The sequence below is a fragment of the Camelus ferus genome, chromosome 20 (assembly GCF_009834535.1).
Source record: "Camelus ferus isolate YT-003-E chromosome 20, BCGSAC_Cfer_1.0, whole genome shotgun sequence".
Lineage (NCBI taxonomy): Eukaryota > Metazoa > Chordata > Mammalia > Artiodactyla > Camelidae > Camelus > Camelus ferus.
The window spans coordinates 7,117,303-7,139,238 of record NC_045715.1 but is presented as its reverse complement, the minus strand read 5'-3'; the positions used below and the strand labels follow the sequence as shown (position 1 = coordinate 7,139,238).

Genomic DNA, 21,936 nt, shown 5'->3' with positions numbered 1-21,936 from the left:
AAGAGTTAAACTCGCCCTTTAATGTTGAGAACAACTCAAGGACAGGTGCTACCGTTTGAAACTGTATTGCAGATTTCTGCATGTAAGAAGACAAGAAAGAAATAAGATTAGTAATAATCTTAACAAAATGACTTACTGAGGAGGAAAAAGCAAACACTGTTATTTATACATAAGTCCCCAAAAATGTGAGGTGTAACAATTCAAGGAACTATTAGAAATAATAAAAAAGTTTAATAAACCACATACAGAATTGAAATCAATTGTTTTCCTTTATGCTATCAATAGCAAAATAGAAATATACTTTAAAAATCTCATTCCCCAAAAGCACAAAGAACTCTATTAAAATACACGGCAATAAACATAATACGACATGTGCAAGACTTTTATGGGGGAAGCTATACAAGTGAAGGACATAAAAAAGGACCCAGGTAAGCAGACATATTGACAGCTCAGTCTTGTCCAGGTATGGTTACCCCCCAAGTCAATCAGTGTGAATTCTGTGCAAATTCCCTCAGAATCTCAACAGGATCTTTCAAGGAATCTGACAAACTGTTTCTAATATTTGCCTAAAATTAAATGAACAAAAAATAGCCAAGAAAATGTCAAAAAAATCAGTAAGAGATCCTCTGTCTCTCTTTGCCACATGTCAGAGGTTTATAATGATTTTTCATGTATGGTTTTGGCACATGAATAGACCAAAAGCTCAGTAGAACAGAACAGAGTCCATACATGCTGATGATTGGGGAGACTGTCAGGGTCTATGGGAACTCTTCGTGCTACCTGCAGTTTGTAAAACTAAAGCTATTCTAAAATTAAAAGTTTGTTTTTGAGGGGCCCCCCAAAAACAAGTGGCAAAAAGATACAATTTCTATTATATCTCTGTATAATCAACCCATTAAAAAAAAAAAACCAGTGTGTGTGTCTTTGTGTTTATTTCCACTGTGTACACGAGCACATAGCTGTACAACCGTGCTATAAAATAGCCACTAGTCCCACGTGGCTAAAAGCAGCTAACACCTCCTCAGTCACGCTAACTACATTTCAAGTGCCCAGCAGCTAACATGCGTGGTTACCATTTTGGACAGTGCAGGTATAGAACATTGTCATCACTGCAGAAATTCTTTTGGACAGCACTGCACAGGATACATATATCTCTCTGTATATTGAAAAGACACTTGCGAACATATACCAAACAAGTGATTGCCTCTGGAGAAAGGAGTTCACTTTTCATTCTATATCTTTTGTATTAATTCACTTTTTATTCTATAGTCTTCTATATTCTATTTTTATGAGCAATATTTTTTGTAGTTTGCAGTGTTTTTCACTTTAGTTTTAAAGTATTTTACATTTTAAAAAAAGAGTATACCAGATGTCCTTCAAATGAATTATTTCCCTTAGTATTTCTGTCATTTTCCATGTGTCTGTTCGAGACAATATTTGTTTAACAAAACTCAGCACTGAGAGGCTACTCAAAAACTTTGGCATTTGATAAAGCCAATTAATAATATTATTAACATGTCCTTTTCCTAAATTGTCTTGATTCTGAAAAAATGAATAAAGGAGGCAAATATAGCAGGGTAACTTATTCCTGCCTCAAATTTTTAAATGCGTTGTACCCAATTTAAATGAAACTGGCCTTCCATTATATTCTCTTCTCCCCAACACCCCCAAAAGAGAAAGCGTAATTATTTTCCAGTGAACGGGCATTTTTAGACAGGTATGTGTGTATGTATGAATGTATTGATTTGCATTTTTTAGAACATACTAGGAGAATTACCTTGTTAAGTATTTGTCAAATAAAAATCCACAATAGCCCCAAAGATGGAAAACAATATATTAATTTATTTCCAAGAAAACAACGTGGAACGTCATCAAAACAAAGGCATCTCATGGGCTAGCCGAAACCCACTAGTCCGAACACGACATTCTTCCAATATTAAAGCACTTCAGACATAGAAGAAATGACCAGCAATGGACATGTAAACATCTATTCCGAAAGATTTCTTGTTCTACGTGAGAAGGATCCAGTGTAAAACATTCCTTCTTCTCAGGGGGCGTCATGTAAATAAGCTGGAAAAAACAAAAACGGTGATGTTTCGATTCTGCCATTAGCTCTGGGTGTATTCCCTACCCTTTGACACTTCATCACCCAGTACAGTTCCATCGTTTTCAGTAGCAGGAGAAAAGAAGGCTTTACTTCAAAGTCATTCCCTTAAATGTGACCAACATTCAACAGGCACAAGGACAGAAAAAAATAATAAAATTGCATTCATTAAGTGTACCATGAGTTGTAGTCACTGTTTTTCATTAGAATAAATATTATGGAACTCAACAGATCCACGGAGTACAAAGTAGACTTCACATTCTCCCGAGGTCACAGGATGTTTCCTCAAATATTAACACTGAAGCCAATCTGTTACACTAAATATGGCTTTATTTCACCTTCTCCCAGTGGTCCACTTCAGGCAATGAACTAAGCAGACCAGGGAAGAATCCTGATTTTCAGAGAACTTGTTCCCTCGTCCTTATTAAGACCCTGTCTGAGCCTCACTAACTTCACCTGCAAAACGGGGCGATCAACGCGAGCTTCACGAGAGTGCTGTGACGCTGGAAGGCAATGAGGTGTCAAGTTGCTGGCAGGACACCTAGAACGCAATCCGCTGCAGCTGCTGCCTCGTCCCCCACTTCTCTCTCGGGAATAATCCCCGATTTAGACCTCACTTTGTAGTTGATGATGCCCTCAGCCCAATATCACAACTGGCAACCCCACACATGCGTTAATAAAACACAACCAGATTCTAGACTCTTTTAGAGCAGCCTCTCCAACAGTGACGTTACTGCCAAGATGTTTAGAGTGAAACAGCTTCCGATTTTCTCCTCCTCCTTGTCTCTGCACGTGTCTGCTGTATAACAGACACCCAGGAGATGCTTACTGACCGACTCCTGAATGAATGAAGTGGATGGGTAAACGGGACAAAAGGTAAGTGACAGAGAGTTTCGCCCACAGGTGAAAGCTCTTAAAAACCCAGGCACCCCTATCAGCACCAGGCACGGCAAAGCTACCCAGGGAACATTCTGGATTCCTGAAGGGCTCACGGCTACAACTCGGTCTCCATGTTGCAGATGACATCACTTTGGTGGGGGCGAGGGGTGGCGGCAGAGAAGGACAGTGATTCACTCTCCTATGCAACAATTCCTATGCAATTCCTGTCTTGGAGGAATATCTTCATTCTTGGAGAACTCTTCCTTGTTCTCAATGGAAAATGATGCAAGAGGGATCGGAGCACATTCTGACAAATTATCAAGAAACTGATTCGCGGGGTCCTTTTACTGAAGTGGCAGGCAGTGACTGCCATCTTCAATTCTGTCTCCTGCGAACGACTTTACGTTCTAGAAAGAACCTAAGACACAGGAAACTGGAAAGCGCTGCTCCTGCAACGCAGGAACAAGATCTCGTTCTCAGTCAAGTTTTAAAGGAGTTTGGTGAGTTACTCAGAAAACAGTTTCTACGCCTAAGTGTAGTTGAGCAAAGAGAAGGAGTGTCCGTTAATGTGTGGCTATCGATCTGTCATGAAAGATTCCTTCTTCAAAGACACCCAATTCTTATTTTCCTAAACAGTACTATCTACAATTCTCCTTTTCATTAGAGCATTTATCTACCATGAGTATCCGATGCAAAGATCTGATGACAGTTACATTTATCATTGATCAAAACTTTAGCCTGATACAGAGGGGAGCCTCAGGGAACTGCCAGCGTGACCAGAGCGCCGGGATCACTCTGTACAACCATCCTGATAGTGCATTTCACAGTGTCCAGTAGGTATTTTAACATGTAATAGTGTAGTCGGGTCCTGAAGCCGTAACTGTGGTCCTCAAACTGTTCATTTAACCCTAGGCAAAGTTCTCTCCCTAAGAAAGGCTCTCCTTCCCAGCTGCGATTTCCCTCCAGCCCTGAGCTGCAGCAGATCAGAAATACCAGCTGGGCTGTATTGCAACTTCACTCTGATTGAGGGTTCTCTCTCGAAGCCGCAGTTCAAGACATTCTACAGTAAGAGGGTACGTCGTGAGCTCAAACTTGTTGGCAAAGAGGCTTGATGAATTAATCAACCACTTCAAGTCTCCGTTTCCATAGATACAAATGCCGTGGATGTAGTGGCCTGCGAGGGAGAGAACAAGAAGTAGTCAAAACAGGTTTGTTTTCGAGTCAGGGGTAGTGAACTCACAGAATGGTAGGGGGACGGCCTGACTGCTGCATGGCTAGAGATGTGCCAAGTCTACGAGACACTGATGAAAGAGAACTGTGCTGGTCCAGCCCACGAGGACACGAGAGTTACATAATACAAAGGAATGACGCACTAGGCATCACAGGGCAGTTCACGTATAATGAACTCTGGATTTCATGGATGCCAAGCTCTAGACGTGTACAGAGGAGAGAGGTCTTCTTTGGCCGTGTTGGTCAGGCTGCTTCCCTGAGCTCCAGCCTGGTCTATTCATGTGCCTGCTTTGTATCTCCTATTGGGTGAGGAATAAATCTCACCGATACGACGTGTCAGGTCTGAACGCCTTCATCCTTCCCAAGTCTTTCCCATCATAACCCATGGCAAGTCTACTCTTCAGTGCCCTGGGCACTTCTCCCCACTTTCTTTCACAGCCCACATCCAATCTGTCGGCAATTCTGTCAGCTCAACCTTCTGAATATTAATAGAATTTGACCACTTTTCACCACCCCCACTACTACCGTCCTAGACCAAGCCACCTCCATCTTTCTGTCTGAACTGGTATGCTAATAACTGGTCTCCATTTTTGCCTGTTAGTATATTCTCAGCACAACAGCCAGAGTGATTGCTCTAAATGAAAGCAGAACATGTCTCAAAACCCTCTAATGTTTTCTTATTTCATGTGGAATAAAAGCCAACATCCTAGCAATGGCATTCAAGATTCCTGAGAGGGTGGTCCTTTGTAACCTGGACTTACCTCCCACCACATGCTCATTCACTTGCAACTCTTAATAACCCTTGCACAATTCCCATCAGCCACACTGGCCTCCTTGCTGGTTCCTGGCACCCTGGGCGTCTTCCTCCTTGGACCACCCCTCTCTACCAGACATTCTCAAGGCTCCCTCTGGCACCATCCAGGTCTCTGCTTCAAGGCCATCTTCTCCGTGAGGCCTTCTCTGACCTCCTTCCCTTCTTCCCTGATTCATTTTTCTCTTGGCACTTACTACCAACACACAGGTTTCTTTGTTTATTGTCTTTCTCCAGAAGAGCTGGAATTTGAGACCACCGTGTTCACTTCTGTGTCCCCTGCACCTGGAACAGTGCCTGGTAAATATCAGGTGTTAAATGAACAGTTGTTGAATAAAAGGCTAGGGGAGGAGTTGTGGAGAGTTCGTGGATGGGCAGAATTTGGAAGCATCTGGCGGGGAGGGACGGATGATGGTTTCCGGTGGGAAAATGCCTCGGGAAAATTTAGAGATGGGAATTTTCTGCTGAAATGGAGAGTTTGGTGGTGGAACGGATTAAAAACAAGAATGGCAGAGTTTGCTTGGCATGGAGTAGAACGATGGTGGTGGACTGACTAAAAATAGATTTAAGGATTGGGCTATTTTTATCCCATGAATATGGAGTGCCATTAAAGATTTTTGAATAGAAGAATCAAATGATGAAATCGATTGCAGCAAGATTAATTTTGCAGAGCTTTGCAGGGTACACTGGAAACCAATCAAATGACTACAGTCATCATGTAAACCACAGAACCTGTTCAAAGTTAATGGTTGCCGTGAGTGGGTAGGGGAGGCTGTTAGAGGCAGAGGGCAGAAGGACTGAAAGGACCTGGTGATTAACTCATTGTGGCTGGGATGAAGCACAGCAGAGAGTGAAAGTCACTGGAGAGAGAAGCCAGAGTTGTGGGAAGTTAACGAATAACTGGGAGGTGGGTGAGCAGAGCTCGGTGTGTGGGCAGCACACCCAGGCTCAGGAACTAAAAGGGACAGGAGAGAACATTTCAGGCAGGATCAAGTAGAGGGGGCAGAAATAGCTTGGTCTTCAGGATGGAGGCAGGAAGGACATCCTTGCGGAGAGAAGGGAAGGAGCCAGCAGAGAGGGAGACACTGAGAATGCAGGAGAGCAAAGGGATAACTGAGGGGACCCACACACAACCGAGACCACAGATGGTGACCTTGATTGTGAGGATGGGTAACTTTTCCTCTTGAAACAGGAAGCAACAACGAGAGAAAGGGCCCAAAACATTCTAAGATGGAGAAAAGGGAGGACATGAGAAAGGAACTGATACAGAGATTTTCATCAGATGTCTGCAAAGCTCTTGCCAAAGTTGAAATTAACCACCTTTTGAGAACGGAAAGGCTGTTTTAGCATAAGATTGGGAACTCAAAGGTGAGCAGAAAAACTGAAAGGCGTACACCAGGGAAGGCTGCCAGGACAATAATGAGGTAAATAAAAGAATAAGGTGGCAGCCAGGAGGGTCGAGCTGAAGTTGGCTAGCAGGTTCCCACCATGGGCAGTTTTTAGGACAGTTTTGTAACGTTCTCCAGCAATGTTCTGCTTAGGGAAATACAAATGGCAAAAAGCGGATGGTGGTTAATGATTGCGAGTGGGAATCAGCCCTGTGGGTCAAACGACAAGAGGACCTACAATGTCAGAGAGCACAGCATGGGACGGCTGATGCAGCACACAGGCTGGTCCCCGAGTCCTCAGAAGGAAGCTAGTAGAAGGAGGAAGCCAGGAAAGTTGAACTTCCGGGAATCCCAATTTTAAAAAAGCAAAACACATTTAAAACAACAACAAGCTTTAGGTGTGGGGATATAGTGATGGACAAACTGGTCAAATATCCCAGCCCCGTTGGAGCTTCTCTTCTGTTCTGGGATGAAAGACCGTACACTCTGTAGCATGTAAGTTGGTGAAGGAAACTAGCAGGGCGACGAGGAGCTTGTAATAAGAGATGGGAGCTCCAAGTCCAAGACCAAAAGTGCCCAAGAGGGCTTGGAAAGTGGATACACACAGAGGTTTGGAACAAAGGTCCAGACTGACTTGCTGGCTTGGCATAATGTTCTGCCTCCCCTGGACCGTGTCTTTTTCTTTTCCTTACAGTGGTTTGAAGGATAAACATTTTTCATGCTATGAATCCTTTAAGGCTTTCAGATGTTCATTGGCATAACAGGAACTAAGCGAAGAAAAATGAGACATTTGTTTGAGAGGGGCTAGGCTACCTAAACTTTGTACCCTTTCCGGCTAGGGGCTACTTTCATGGCCTCCCTCTCCTGCCACGTGATCAGTAAAGGTCCCTATAAAAACGCAAACCTGTCTAGTCTATACCTTCTCTACTGGGGTAGGTCCTGGATACAGGTGGTGACAAGGAGACTGAAGGTGGGGCTCTACTTGGGTGTGTGGGTGTGTGGCTGATGCACAGTGGACAGGAGCATCTATGATAGGGGAGGGCTGGAGCTGCAAAGTAATGACATCACATGGGTCCCTGTTGTCCATGTTGAAGTCCTCAAGGGTTCCAGCCGGGGAAGAGGTAGAGAAGCCGACCAGAGGATGCCTGCAGCCATCCTAGAGAGAGGGCGATGGGGGTTATAGAAGGATGCGGAGAGGACAACATATCCCAAGTATTGGGACCCTGACTGATGGAGATGGTCCGTTTTCTAAGGAAGATCCAGGACATCAAAGAACAAAGTACCCTCCTCTCCATCCTCTTCTTTCCCCTGGGAGGGCAGGCCATGATGAGAAGGCAGGCAGCTGGCCATGAGCTGTCCTCTGGAGAAATTTGTGGGCTGATTAACGTAAAGACATGAATATGCTTACGAAGAGATTTATTGCCTGCTCTTATGGGCTGAATTATGTTTCCCCCAAATTCATAAACTGAAGTCCTAACTCCCCAGTACCTCAGGCTGTAACTGTTTGATACAAGGATTTTTAAAAAGATACAAATGGGCCTATTTACCAACCAGAAATAGACTCATAGACATAGAAAACAAACTATGGTTACCAAAGGGGAAAAGAGAGGAGGGATAAATTAGGAGTTAGGGATTAACAGATACACACTACTGTATATAAAGCAGATAAATAACAAGAACCTACTATATAGCACAGGGAATTATATTTAATATCTTGTAATAACCTCCAATGGAAAAGAATCTGAAAAATATATATATGCTTATGTATAACTGAATCACTATGCTGTATACCTGAAACTAACACAACGTTGTAAATCAACTATACTTCAGTTTAAAAAAAGGCATAATGAAGTTAGAATGGGGAATGTGGAAGGGCCTTAATCCATTATGACTGGTGTCCCTTATAAGAAGAGACTGAGACACAGACACTCATGGAGGGAAGGTCTCAGGAGACTCAGGGAGAAGCCGGCCGTCTACAAGCCAAAGAGAGAGGCCTTAAACGAAACGAAACCTGCTGACGCGTTGATCCCGGACTTCTAGCCTCCAGGATTGCGGGGAAATAAATTTCTGTGGTTTAAACCACTCAGTCTGTGGTACTTTGTTATGCTAACCCTTGTCAACAAATACATATGCCCCCCGTGTACCAGGCAATATTTGAATGGAATACACACCAGGACTGATTAAAACAGACCTTCCTCATGAGGTTCTGTAGAAATGAAAACGACTTAAGTTTTCTAGTTCTTGCCCATCTGGAGGAGCACTCTCTCTTGCTGCTTTCACGTGCCAACGTGCCGGGGCTGCAGCAAACTCCTCCGAGCCACCTGGAAACCTGTCTGCGGAGGGGGCAGAGGCTGACGTGAGGGACGGGGGTCCAGCTTGCTCCGTGGTGAGCACCGATCTCAGTTCTCATCCTGAACACCTTCTCCTCCTAACCGCTGCACTCCCAAAAGGGGCCGAAAGAGGAGTGAACAATAAGGAGAAAGCAGAAACTGGTGAGAAGGAAGCACCGTGATGCCCTGAACCTGCCTCCGCGTCTCCCTAGGTAATTATAAGCTGGAGAACGTCTGTGAGACACTTACATTTGCTTTTCAAAGGCTGTGCTCGAAGCCTCTAGCTACTCTATTTAATAATGCACAGACTGGTCTAAATGGACCAGCCGCTCTCTCCGTGAGAAGCCGTCACGGAGTCTACCACAACTACCTCTGCGCCAACACCAACAAGCAGTGCGGCCTCCCAGTGTGAAGTGAGTGCCTCTCACCGTGGCAGCCTCCGTGTTTATCTTCCATGTCAATCCACTTTATGGCTCTGAGGTTACCGGCCCACGATGCGTTGGGCATGGAGCCGGGGACACCTGCAACGTTGAGAGAGAAGAAAAGCAAAAATGAAAACCAAGAGAGAACAACATCAATTTCATCAGGTAAGCTTCCAAGTCACGCTTGTTTTTTTCTCAGTGTTTTGTCCTTCACGTCAGCTTTTTCGTCATTGGTGCGAAACGCCCGAAGGCTTGCCGTGTGAATAGCTGGTGTTTATAGATGTAGTGTTGCCATCAGTAAAAAGAACCTATTGCCTCTTCTCATAACGTGTGCCCAAGCCTGCAGGAAATGCCATAGCATGAAACTAATGCAGATGAAAAAGGAGGGGGATTTTCTGGTCTCTCAATGGCTTTTAATTGAGTTTACTTTTAATCCTATTATCAAACCTTTTAGGACCTTCCAGATAACGTCGTCTATCATATAATGAAAGTTCAGAAAACAGGCCACTCTATGTCCTTAGTGCTAATAAGTGAGAGATTCCAGGGTCTCTGTTACATGAAGTTGCAATGTCTGTCCTATGGAACTCGAACAGTCTTTTAGCACAGTATCTTTTTTTTTATTCAATTTTTTAAAATTTTATTGCTTTTTCTGTTTTTTTGGTGGTTTTTTGGAGGCGGGTGATTAGGTTTATTTATTTATTTTTAATGGAAGCACGGGGGATTGAACCCAGGACCTCGTGCATGCTAAGCACACACTCCTCCACTGAGCTAAACCCTCCCCCCAACACAGTATCCTTTTTTATGTGTTAAAGTTCTTGCTGAGCATTTGGTGTGCTGGCCGTAGGGACAGAGAGAGAAACATGACATTATTCCTGAGCACCCGGTGAAGATGATGAACTGTTTACCCCAAGCAATAGGTTTCAAGCTTTAAGTTTTTCCTAGACTGCTGTGTCCTGATCTACCCATCTTCTCTATTTCTTTCCATTGTTCTTTTGACCCAAAGTTTAGTTGCTGACCCATTATCTAGAGGATGTTATCTAACCCACCTCTGAAGTGTAAAAAGCCTGTGAAAAGGAGAGCGGGGCACTAGGCTGCCATTTTGCTAAGCCAGGGCTCTCCCACCTTGGCACTACTGACCCTTTAAGCTGGGTAACTCTTTGTCATAGGGCCTGTCCTGTGCACTGTGTGACGTAGCAGCATCCCAGGGCTCCACCTACCCGATGCCAGTAATACATCCCTCCTACCAACAGTGACAATCAAAAACGTCTTCAGATATTGCCAAATGTCCCCTGGGGGAACAAAACTGCCCCACTGGCGAAACACTGCTAAGCTATCTCTAATAACCATCTCCATTTCGGTAAATTTTGGACCAGTCACAGTGATAGTGGTCCTATCCCAAGGTTTCCATTACCGGAAAAGGAGTGCTGTACACAGGAATCGATGTAAGTGCAACTAAAGGAGGATCGTTTCGCTTCTTAAGAGCTCCAATAATTTTCACCAGTGAGAAGTGCAGTCTGAACATCATTTTGATGTAACGTCATAACGCAAATGATATCTGTACCCAAAACGCAACAGACCTTTCTTAGAAGGTCTGGTAGGCAGAATAATGCCCCTCCCCTCCCCCAACATGCACTCAAAGAAGTCCTCTTCTTAATCCCTGGAACCTGAAGATACGTTACATTAAATGGCAAAGGGGAATTAAGGTTGCTAACCAGCTGACCTTAAAATAGGGAGCATATCCTGAATCGTCCAGGGGGGCCCAATGTAACCACGTGGGTCTTTAACAGTGAAAGAGAGGGATGGAGAGTTGGTTGGTTGGAATGTGAGAACTCAACTGATCCTTGCCGTCGGAGGATGGAGGAAGGGGCTGGGGAATGTGGGTGGCCTCTAGAAGCTGGAAGAGGCAAGGAGAAGGATCCTGTCCAGACCCTACAGAGAGGAAGGGAGCCCAACCAATGCCTTGATTTTAGTCTGGTGAGACCCATGCCAGACTTCCGACCTACAGAACTGTAAGAGAATACAAGTACATTGTGTAAACTGCTAAGTCTGTGACAAATTGTTACAATGGCAAATAGAAAACTAATACATAAGCTAATGAGGAAAAAAACTACCCAAGCTGATGAATATTTTTAATTAAAAAAAATGGACAAGGCCAATACTTTTAAAGAAGTTTAATTGGATTAGTCACACAAAATTTTTTCCTCTTTAAAAATATTAATAAAAACATGTGCATTTTCAGAAGGAAAATGTGATGCTCTTTTACCCTGACGTCACATAATAATTTATGTGACTGTATGATGATCTAAATCAAGAACTGTAGCAAGGTCTCCCAGCTAAAATTAAATTTTGCACAGCCCTTTCTGTAAAAAGCATGAGTCTGTACCCCTAAGGGCTTTCAGGAACGATTCTTCTCTTCTTGCTGCCAAACTTGAAAACTTTGTTTATAAACGTTGAGTAGTCAAGAAAAATACTATTTATGAAACAGTATTTCTTCCTATTGCTTTAGTTTGCATTTAATACTTTAAAAATCTCTTGAGTGCTTGCCTCTCCAAAAAGAAGCTTCTCGATTTTGTTCTTAGCATACATTTTAAAAGAATTTACAAGAAAACTCGCCTGGGTGAAGTTGGGGCATTGGGAGAAGGCAGTCTGGAAAGCAAAGAGAGAATGTATTTTTACTTAACGTCTGCAAGATTAGCTGACACGTATGTGATTGTTGTGAGTCTATTTTGATCAAGTAAATAAAATATTGCCAAAACGAAAAGTCCCCTACTCTTCTTTAAAGGACTGCATTTTTAAAAGGGCACGATATTTTTCTTCCTCTTCCATTCTCACTAACATCGATCATCACAAACTGACCCTTACTCAGAAACACATTCCATTATTCTAGAGATAAGACCAGGACATTAATAATGAATGACTGTTGCCTTTGAAATAAACACAACACCTATGAACCTGCTGCTAATGAAATTACAAACCTCAACTTCTATACTTTCTGTTTGATGACAAATCTCAAACATCTTTGTTTAAATACTGTTCATATTTGTGCTTTAAAAGTACACTTTTAAAAGCAGAAGTAGGGAGAGGTACATACAAATAATATTGAATTCTATTTTTTGGTTTATTTTGGTTTGTTTTTGCAAAGAATCTGTGAGACAGAGAAATAGCTGAAATACCTTAAAAATTCTTTATTTTTGGGGGGTGGAGGTAATTGGGTTTATTTATTTTTATTTTTATTAATTTTTTTAATGGAGGTACTGGGATAGAACCCAGGACCTCATGCGTCCTAAGCATGTGCTCTGCCACTGAGCTATACCTGCCCCCTGCCCCTTGCTTTTCAAGTGTTGTTCTTGGACGAACAGCCTTGACATCGCCTGGGAGTTTGTGAGAAATGAAGACTCTCGGGCCCCCCCACCAGACCTCCTGCACCAGAATTGGCAGCTTTACAAGGTCCCTAGAGGATTCCTGAGGACAGTCAAGCCTGAGAAGCTCTGGGCTATCATCAATATTGCCAAGAAGACTCAGCTGCTTTCTCTCTTGTCCTTGAAGTCCTCCTCTCAGCCTTCATCAAGTTTCCAGGCAGCTTCTCCCTCTCCTATTCTCACCCGAATTCTGCTCCCACAAAGGAATCTGGTACTATGTATCTTACATCCTCGTCCCCTTCGCTGGAAAAACAGGTGACCTTGAACAACACGGGTTTGAACTGCAAGGATTCATTCACATGCAGATATTTAAAAATCGTAAACAGTACACTACTACTATAGAAGGAGGTTGGTTGAATTCATGGAGGTGGAACCTCGAATATGGAGGACCCCTGGATTCACAGGGCCAACTGTAAGTTATACTTCAATTTTCTAACCCCGTGCTGTTCAAGGATCAACTGCATATGCAGCTGAACCCCTCAGTCACCTCCTTGAAGACAATCAGCCCTCCTGTCGCCGGGAAGAGCCGTGTTGAGTGGAGGGCCAGGCCTCAGGGTGCCTTTGACTCCACAGTGTGTGGCCCACGGGGGACACTCAAGGCCGTGAGAGGAATGAATGGGTGTAGGTGCCAGGGATGCACCATCACCTTGGTCTCTAGCTCGTGTGTGGATCAGACAGGTCTGGTCTCTACTTGGCTTCCTAATACGCCTCCATAATTTAAGGTATAATAACATTCTACTCCTCAGCATTGAAAAGCATTTCTTCTCCCTTTGTAGGTGTCAGTTTGCCCTACAGCAACTGCCTTGGTGGCCACGCATCATCTGTTCTCCACATCCGTGTGGCCTCGTACCACTAGTGCAGGGAGGACATAACACACTCAACCAGGCTTCTGGTTACAGCTCAGTCCAGATGCTTTGTAGGCAACCCTTGGGTATTATTTTGAGGAGATAATGGCAAGCAAAAGATTGAACAGCCTAAATGTACAGTGGGTCCACTATTCAGTAAGTCGTTTGTTCGGCTTCGGAGACCCCAGAGCCACTGATCCCATTACTTGTGCCAAAGTCCAGCTGCTCCTTTTACTCCCTTAAAAGCATCCACCTCATCTAACTCTTTCCTGTTTTTCCCCCAGAGACTGACCACGGGCGAACTCCCCGGTGGAAGAGACACTGGCCTGGGGACTGGAGAACTTTATTCTCACTCCCGCTTTGTCACGAGCGAGCTGTGTATCCTTGGGCATCATTTAATGTCTTCTAGACTCACTTAAGTAGGTAGATCAGATCACTGGTCTTCAATCCACAGAAGGACAATTTCACACTGTCACATACGCACAGACCTACATAACACAATTCACAGAACACTAGGATTATTACATGCGATGCCCTTGTTCGTGTTAGTTTCTAGTTTGGTCGAAACCCACCAAAGTGATTTCTGGATGCACTAATGGGATATTCTATTATTTGAAAAATACTGGGCAAGAAGCTTGTGCTATTATTGTTGCTGTTACAACGCCGACTAGGCTTACTGTTTGTCAGGTGGGTAGTCGCGGGGTGTATGGGTATAAGTCTATCTTGAATTAACAAGTATCCTAGGAAGGAACCATTTTGCATTATTTCTAGGGTGGGGCCAAAAAGACACTAATGTTATCAGAGAAAACATCTTAAACTATAAAATCCAATTCTCCCATTTGTTCTTCACGGGCTAATACTTAAACAAAAGATTTGAGAGAAAGTTTACAGAGTAAGCAGGAATGTTTTTCTTGGGGCTTAACCCTTGATAGACAAATAACTGCATTTGTGGCATAAACAAATGTGATTCTTCACAAGCTTCACTTATATTGACTTGATTTTCTTTTTATTGTCCTAACATCATGTTCTTTTGGGAAGACCTATATGTGGTAACAAATTCCAACAATTGCTTATTATTTAAGCTCAGATATATATTTTTAGCTTCTTAAATAAGCAAGAATTTTGGTTTTAAATGTCAAAAGTGAATGCCGGTGTCAGTGTATTGAAAGAGGTTTTCTCACAATTTCATGGCAGTGCTATCAACTGGCACAAATCTGGAAAATCAATTTGGAAACACTGGGAGAGCCTACGCCAGTTCCCTTTGTCCTTTAAAACAGTTTCAAAATAAGCTAAGGAAATCATTTTTTAAATGGGAAAATCTGCCTATGAAGATGTTCGTCACGACATTATACCTGATGTCTGACTGCGCAGGCTTTGAAGTCAGATAACTGACACAGAGGGAAAAGTATTTCTTCTACCCTCTTAGCAATGGCCAAGTCTTTTCAGTTTGCCCTGCAGCAACTGCGTGGGTAGCCAACAGTCGTCTATTACCCACATCTGTCCTGCCTGGTACAGCTATGGAGGAGATAAAACAGTCAACAAGACTTACACACACTCAACAAATCCCAGCCTCTGCCATTACTAGCTCTGTGACCTTGAACAGTTACGTAATCTCTTTAAGACATCATCTACTAATCTTCAAAACTTCACAGGATCTTGTTAGTGTTAAATAAATGGTTAAAAGCATAACTGTTGTATTAAAATCAATATTTTGTACAAATACGTGTACAAAAGTTACACACGAAATTAGTAAATTGTTTACAAAACCTCCTTTAATGTCATATTGCTTTTATATTTAAAGTTTATTCACATACATTTGAGTCTGATTTGCTTCGCTGATTTAGTGATTGTGCTCGGGAACAGTCTAAGAATAATTCACTAACAACAAAAATTACACAATGTTCACTGCTGATTAGCCTCGACAATAAAAAATGGAGAACTACCTAATAGTTGCGAAATGTACGTTAAGTAGCTTGGAGATTTTTTTCTCATTGTTAACGGTGATTATTTTTAGAAATAAAAAGGTACATTTGTTTTTGCCTACCAAGTGTTCATTAATCACTCAAGATTTTTAACACATGAAGCTTACTGAGAGTCATTTCACGTGGACGTCTTTTAGAATTCTGCAGTCCCTGAGATAAAGGCATAGCATCCTTAAGATAACCTTTCCACATTCATCTCTGATAACTGCCAACAAGTTAACTCTTCTTTGGTTGTAAGAAGAAAAGATGAAATGAAGAAAGGAAGAAAAACCAAGAATTTTAGACTGGAAGGGATTTCAGACATTTTCATATGTTTTAAGATTTTTAATACATTCCCCTTCACGGCCAACCTGTGAACATTTAAGTGAATTGCCCAGGACTGAGGACATATTAAATAACTTGTTGATTTTGTTGCAAGATAATTTACTCTCTCACTCATTCAAACGCAGGCCTCCTGTGTTCAGAGAAGTTGCTGGAGGTAAAGCCACAAGTGAGATATACTTAGAGTTTTTGGCCCAGAGTATCCAGAAGGGTTCCTATGTATTGATACTTTTATTAGCAGCCTGGACGCCTCTACTCAAGGGTCCTTCCTGGACAGTCTTCCAGAGAAGAAGAGGAAAGGTCTGAGCAGCGTTCAGAGAAGGGGGCATTCCCGGCAATCACAGAGCAGGGCAGATTTCAGTCCGGTCCTGACCTAAAGGCTGAATTTAGTCCACTGACCCTCTGCTTACATTTCTGTCTGCTTATCATCTTTTGCTCTTGTCAAACAGCTCTTTAATGACGGCAAACTTTTCTGCAGCAGTGAAGGCCTACTGTCCCCTACTTCCAAACAGCTTCCCCTTCTTCCCCTGACTAAACCAAGACCTTCTTCAAAATCTTTCACCTTCACAATTAACCTCAATCCACCGATTAATCCCTTCCAGCTAGGACTGTTGAAATTTTGTGCAGTACAGCAGCCCAGAGCTGATTTCTAATCAACTGGCAGTTCTTCAAGCATTATCTGGCTTTTAAAAAAATTTTTTTCAGTAAAAAAATTTTATATATCTATTAAAAGGAATCTTTAAAAAAAATTTAAACCTATAATGAAGCACAGAAATCCAATTATTTATTTATTTATTTATTATTTTTAATGGAGGTACTGGGGGTTGAACCCACTGAGCTGTTACCACCTCCCCTCAAAGAAACCCCAATTCTTGCACCCCCTTCCAGACTGAATCAGAAGCTCTGGGGATAGGACCCAGCAGACTTTATTCCAAGACCTTTATTTTAATAAGGCTTTAGAAAACCTGCCTGGGTAGACTTTGGGGTGGATCTTGAATGACGAATAAAATGTGATTAACTAAAAATGCTGCCTGGGAACTAACCCCACGACGGTTGTCGATTGTCGGGAAGTAAAAATGGCTCAAGGATGTAAGAGGCCAGCCCAGAATTTGCACCACAATTATGCTAATAGAGAATGAGAAGAATTACAAAAACCAAGCTTTCAGAACGATTTCCCTTCCACAAAGAACTGCTTCCAGTGGCACAGAGCAGGTTTCCGAACTCCAGCTCTCCGAGAATAAACTTGGATGAATAGCTGGTCTTTGACCATCTTCTCTCTGTATTTTCTTTTGAAGAGCTTGATCTGTGTCAGCACGTGCTGTACTTTAATACGTCAAAGCAAAATAAGGTTCCTTTCATCTGATTTGCTTGTCTTTAGTGCAAAATTATGCTAACTCAACGTAGAAAAGAAAGAAACGTTGAAACGAAGAGCAGTTAGGTTACTCTTTGTAACTTTCCTCAAGTGACTGCTATCCTGAGAGTGTGAAGTCTTGTGAGCCAGGTGAGAGACAAGAAGCAAATTTATTATGATGATATTGTTTCCTTGAAAGTTTAAGGTTGAATGACCACATGGAAAGGTGTGGACCTTTTATTTAAAGGTTAATGAAAGCATCTGGAAGAAAAAACTTGCTTTATAGCGTTGCTACCAAACAAAAGTTCGTGTGCCTGTGGCGTGGTGAGGCCAAACAAACCGAAATGTGGGACTTTGGAGCAGAGCAAGGTTTATTGCAGAGCCGAGCAAGGAGAATGCGTGGCTTGTACTCAAAAACCCAAACTCCCCAATGGTCTTGTGGGGGAAGTTTTTATAGGCAAAATTTGGGGTGAGGGCTGCAGGGTGTGTGACTTCCTTCTGCTTGGCTGGGAGTGAATTAATAGGGCGATGTTCCAGGAATCTCGTGCTCTTCCTGAAGTTGCCACCCTTCGCCTGGGTGGGGGCCTTAGTTCCAGAAGAAGAACTCAAGGATATTGCTATGTATATTCCTTGAGGAGGAACCAGGATCCTACTTCTAATGGCTGCACTTGTTTTTGCCTCCCTCCTGGATTAGTAACTGTTTGAATCTGCCCTTTGGAACTCAGGAAAGGTCCGGGAGGCTGAATGAGGCCTATTTCCGACAAACAAGAAACGGGGGACACAGAAAGGCTTTGTACCAGGGAGGACCCCACGGGGTCCTGCTCTGTTTCAACGTCTGTTGGTTGGCACACCATTGACTCAGTGGCAGAGTATCCTTTGAGGGAGCTGTGCCAGGCGGGGCTGACTTCTGGCATGAACGGGAGGGAAGCACTCTCAAGGCAGACTTTTACCAGGCGTTCCAGAAATACCACCAAGTCTAAACAAACATCAGAACACTTACATATGGAGAGAGGTCCACCCTCAGACAAGTGGCCAAATAACCAGCAAACACTCTGCAAGTGGTTGAGCAAAAGGAGGAGGAAAGAAAAAAGAAGAGAATGAAAGGAAGAAAAAGAATTTGAAGTAATGTTTTCAAACTTCAGATATATCAAAATTTTCTGGAGTGCTTAAAATGAAGGCTTGTTGGGTTCTATTCTTTTTTCTTTTTTTAAATTGAGCTAGAATTGCCGTAGGCATTATAGCAGTTTCAGGTGTACAGCATAATGGCGTGATATTTGTATGTGTTGCAAAATGATCACCACGATAAGTCTAGTTAACAGCGAACTGGTTTTCAGTTGAGCCCCCAACTGATTTCCAATCTATTGGCAGTTCTTCAAGCCTTGCCTGGCTTAGCATAATGTCACTTTCCTTTGCTGGCTCTGCCCTAGTTCGGGTGTTTAACATCACCCCCCAAGAAACTATTTTAATTGCCTCCAAGCCAGTCTCCCCACCTTCAGGCTGCCCACTCTTTGGTAATAGCAGCGGCTGGCTTTTTCTACAATCAGTGTTGACCCTGCTGCTGCCTTCCCATCTGGGGGATTCGGGGTTACTTTGAATGGTCTGCCCTGTGTCTGTTTCTTCAAGCCACTTGGGGATGTCTACCCACCAACCATTCTCCCTCCAACAAATGAAAGCAAATTCAGACTTGCCTTCATCCCAAACCTCTCCTGCTGGTGCCCACTGCACCTCTTACTAGAATTCTGACTCCTCACCTCACTCATTTTTCATTGCTGCTTCTGCTCCTCGGGACCCGGTTTAATGTGATCTCCTCCCCCAAAAGCCTGACTCTGAACTGGCACTTTTTTTCTTTTGCTTTAGATGGTCACTCATCAACTGCCCCAGCCAGCTCCCCAGAACAGTGACCCGGGCTCGGTCCAGGAGTTCACGGCTCTAGATCACATTCTGGCCAGGGAGACACCAAAACGCTGACCATGGTGAGACAGGAGGGAAGGGGGCAGAGCACAGCCGTTAACAGAATGACACATCAATTAACACCAAGATGGCAGATAAGTCAACTCGCAATAGACCGTGAAGCTCAAGATGGCAGGAGATTTAATTTCTGCTAGACCTTGGGCTTCATTACACACTCATTGTATTATATTAGTGTGGTGAATGACACACCCACAGGCACCACGACAGCTCTGAAGCTGATCGTAAAAGGTCAATAAATGAGCAGTGGCCCGATTCCGGTAAATCCCAGGCCCTTCCCCAAATGACTGGAATAATCCTCCCACTTGCTAGCATATGAAGTTACTGAGCCCATAAAAACAGCAACACCTGCCTCACAGCCTCTTCCTCCTGCACCTTCCCAGACTGTATAGAGTCTGTATCTAGTTTTACTTTAACGTCCTCCTCCTTGCCCCCCGCCTTGTGGCCTCTCGGGCCTTCTGAGACGGCCAGCTCTCTGTCTGTGAAGTGTGCATCTCTTTGAATAAATCTGCATATACTCACGCTTGAATTCTTTCCTCATGGTGGGGCACATCCCAAAGAGTTGACCAAGACCTGGGACAAGGCCATCCTCTTATGCCCCATTTTCTTGTATCAATGGCACAAAAGAATGTTTTGCAATCATGTCCCCAGACTACAGAAAGCAGATGGGTAGCCCAGAAACCACCTCTGATTGATTGGTAGGCCCATTTGGTGTGATCCCATTAGAAGAAGGGGTGGACCGCTGGGGGAAAGAAACAACCATAGATTTCCCGTGAAAGTCTGGACTGCTAGTGCCCATTGTCCACAATTCACTGGAACTTTATCCAGCCAGGAGCTGTCTCCTGCTGCCCTGGTCCCCATCACACATAGTCCACTCATGTTGTCTGCCCGGCCCTGTTGACATGTAGTTTGCAATACTGGGTTTCCACACCACAACCTTCAACCCTGCCCACGTCATCTTTCATCACTGTCCACACACGCCCAGCTGTCCTGCCATCCTTTTGGGAATTCCTAAATCGGTCTTCTATTTTCACATGGTTCCCTGAATCTTGGCTTACGCAAATGTCTAATATATGAAAACAAGCTCAAAATAAGTTATGGGTGTGGTGCCAAATGGTGCCTGCCGAAGCCCTGCGACCCCCATTCCTGGGCTCTCAGATGTCTGCCTGCAAGCCCTCAAAAACAAAAAAAGGTCTACCCTTTCCTAACGTGTTTGCTTTAGCAGAACAAACAGCCCTGGGAAGCGGATAGCCTCACCGTAGCTCATGTCTCCTCCTCATCAGTCAGAAATCCCACTACCTTGCTAGTGTCAGCCCAGGTCTCCATCTCCCTGGAGCCGTAAATCCACTCTCCTCCCATATACCAAAGCCCCTTACCTCACTTAGAGCCAATCAGAAATCTGTTCCCCGGTCCCTTTGTGTTCACAGCCCCTTCCTCAATAAAAGACCCTGCACATTCACGCTCAGTGGACACGTGGGCTCCTCTTGCCTGGATGGCCCACTGGTGCCTCCAGCAGGGTAACTGTTAAACTTTTCTTTTGTTCTTCACGCTGGAGGACACACAGGAACCTCTTGTCCGCGTGGCCCGCTGTTGCCTGTAGCGGTGAACCTACTAAACTTTCCTTTGTTCTTAAACTTTTCCTTGCCTTTGGTAAATTCTTTTACCAACCAGCTTCACTAGCCTGCCTCCATGTGTTCCCTCAAAAATGGGGATGTCATGCACAGCACGGTGACTGTAATTATTAACGCTGTATTGCATATTTAGAAGCTGCTAGTAGAGTAAGTCTTAAAAGTCCTCATCACAAGGAAAAACAACGTGTAACTGTGGTGGTGGTAACAGATGCGAACTAGCCTTACTGTGGCGATCATTTCACAGTATGTACAAATATCGAATCATTAGGTTGTATAACGAAACAAAAACTAAACTGAAATTAAAATAACGTTCCATGTCAATTATGTCTCATTGGAAAAATAGAAAATAAGCTCATACCGGTTAGGAACTAAAATTAGTAGAGTTTAAATCCTAAGATAGCCTCTCCTCTTAAAAAAAATAAGTTTTAATAGACTGTGTGGTTTGTTTGTTTTTTTAGAGAAGTTTTAGGCTCACAGCAAAACTGAGTGGAAGGTATAGAGATTTCCCTCATACTCCCAGCCCCTGTCCTCATTTCGTCCCTATCAAACTGGCGAAGATTCAGAAAATGATAATACCCAGTGGTCGAGAGGGTGTCAGGATTCTGAGGGTTTCAGACCTGCCAGTGGGAGCACACACTGGTCCAACTTTTAGAAAAGCCACGTGACATTTTGCACCAAAATTCTTAAAAACTATGCATATCCCGTGACTCAGCAGTTCAGTGTATTGGGGTTCGAATCCCTTGTAAATTATTATCTGAGAGGCAATGTAATAATTAATAATAATAATAATAAGAAGAAGAAGAAGAAGAAGAAGAAGAAGAAGAAGAAGAAGAAGAAGGAGAAGGAGGAGGAGGAGGAGGAGGAGAAGGAGGAGGAGATGGAGATGGAGAAGGAGAAGGAGAAGAAGAAGGCAGTTAAAAGGACAGACTCCGAGACGAAATGGCCTGATTCCAGGTGCCAGCCCAGCCCGTCTCTGTGAGACCACCACCAGGGTATCTGGCCTTGCTGTCCTCAGTATCCCGACCCGTAAACGAGGGCCAAATCCATCCCTGCACCTCGGGGACCTGTTGTGAAGTGTGTAATACACTTAACGCGCTCTGAGTAGAGCTTGGTACGTAGTAAGTGCAGAAAAAAAGTGCTTATCCGTCATCATTAATTACCAATTTTGTTAATAAAACAATGAACTATTATTACCGATAAGACCTCCTAAATGCCCATAATTTGAGGCTTTGCTGAGTGAATGATAGAGCATTCA

The 21,936-nt window shown here is 43.4% G+C and overlaps 1 protein-coding gene and 1 non-coding gene across 5 annotated transcripts in view; both read right to left on the bottom strand.

Annotated features, from left to right (window-relative positions):
* Positions 1–1,822: 1,822 nt before the first annotated feature.
* GCNT2 (glucosaminyl (N-acetyl) transferase 2 (I blood group)) overlaps positions 1,823–21,936 on the bottom strand; it is an 82,020-nt gene continuing 61,906 nt past the window's right edge. For all 4 annotated transcript variants that reach the window (XM_032462484.1, XM_032462485.1, XM_014556191.2 and 1 more), the window contains 2 exons: positions 9,171–9,263; positions 1,823–4,157 (listed from right to left, as the gene is read on the bottom strand). In XM_032462484.1, the coding sequence (XP_032318375.1) occupies positions 3,967–4,157; positions 9,171–9,263 (284 nt within the window). In that variant the 3' untranslated portion in view covers positions 1,823–3,966. The remainder of the gene's footprint in view (positions 4,158–9,170; positions 9,264–21,936) is intronic.
* TRNAP-AGG lies at positions 12,411–12,481 on the bottom strand. Its single transcript has one exon. It is a non-coding gene; the product is annotated as a tRNA-Pro (tRNA).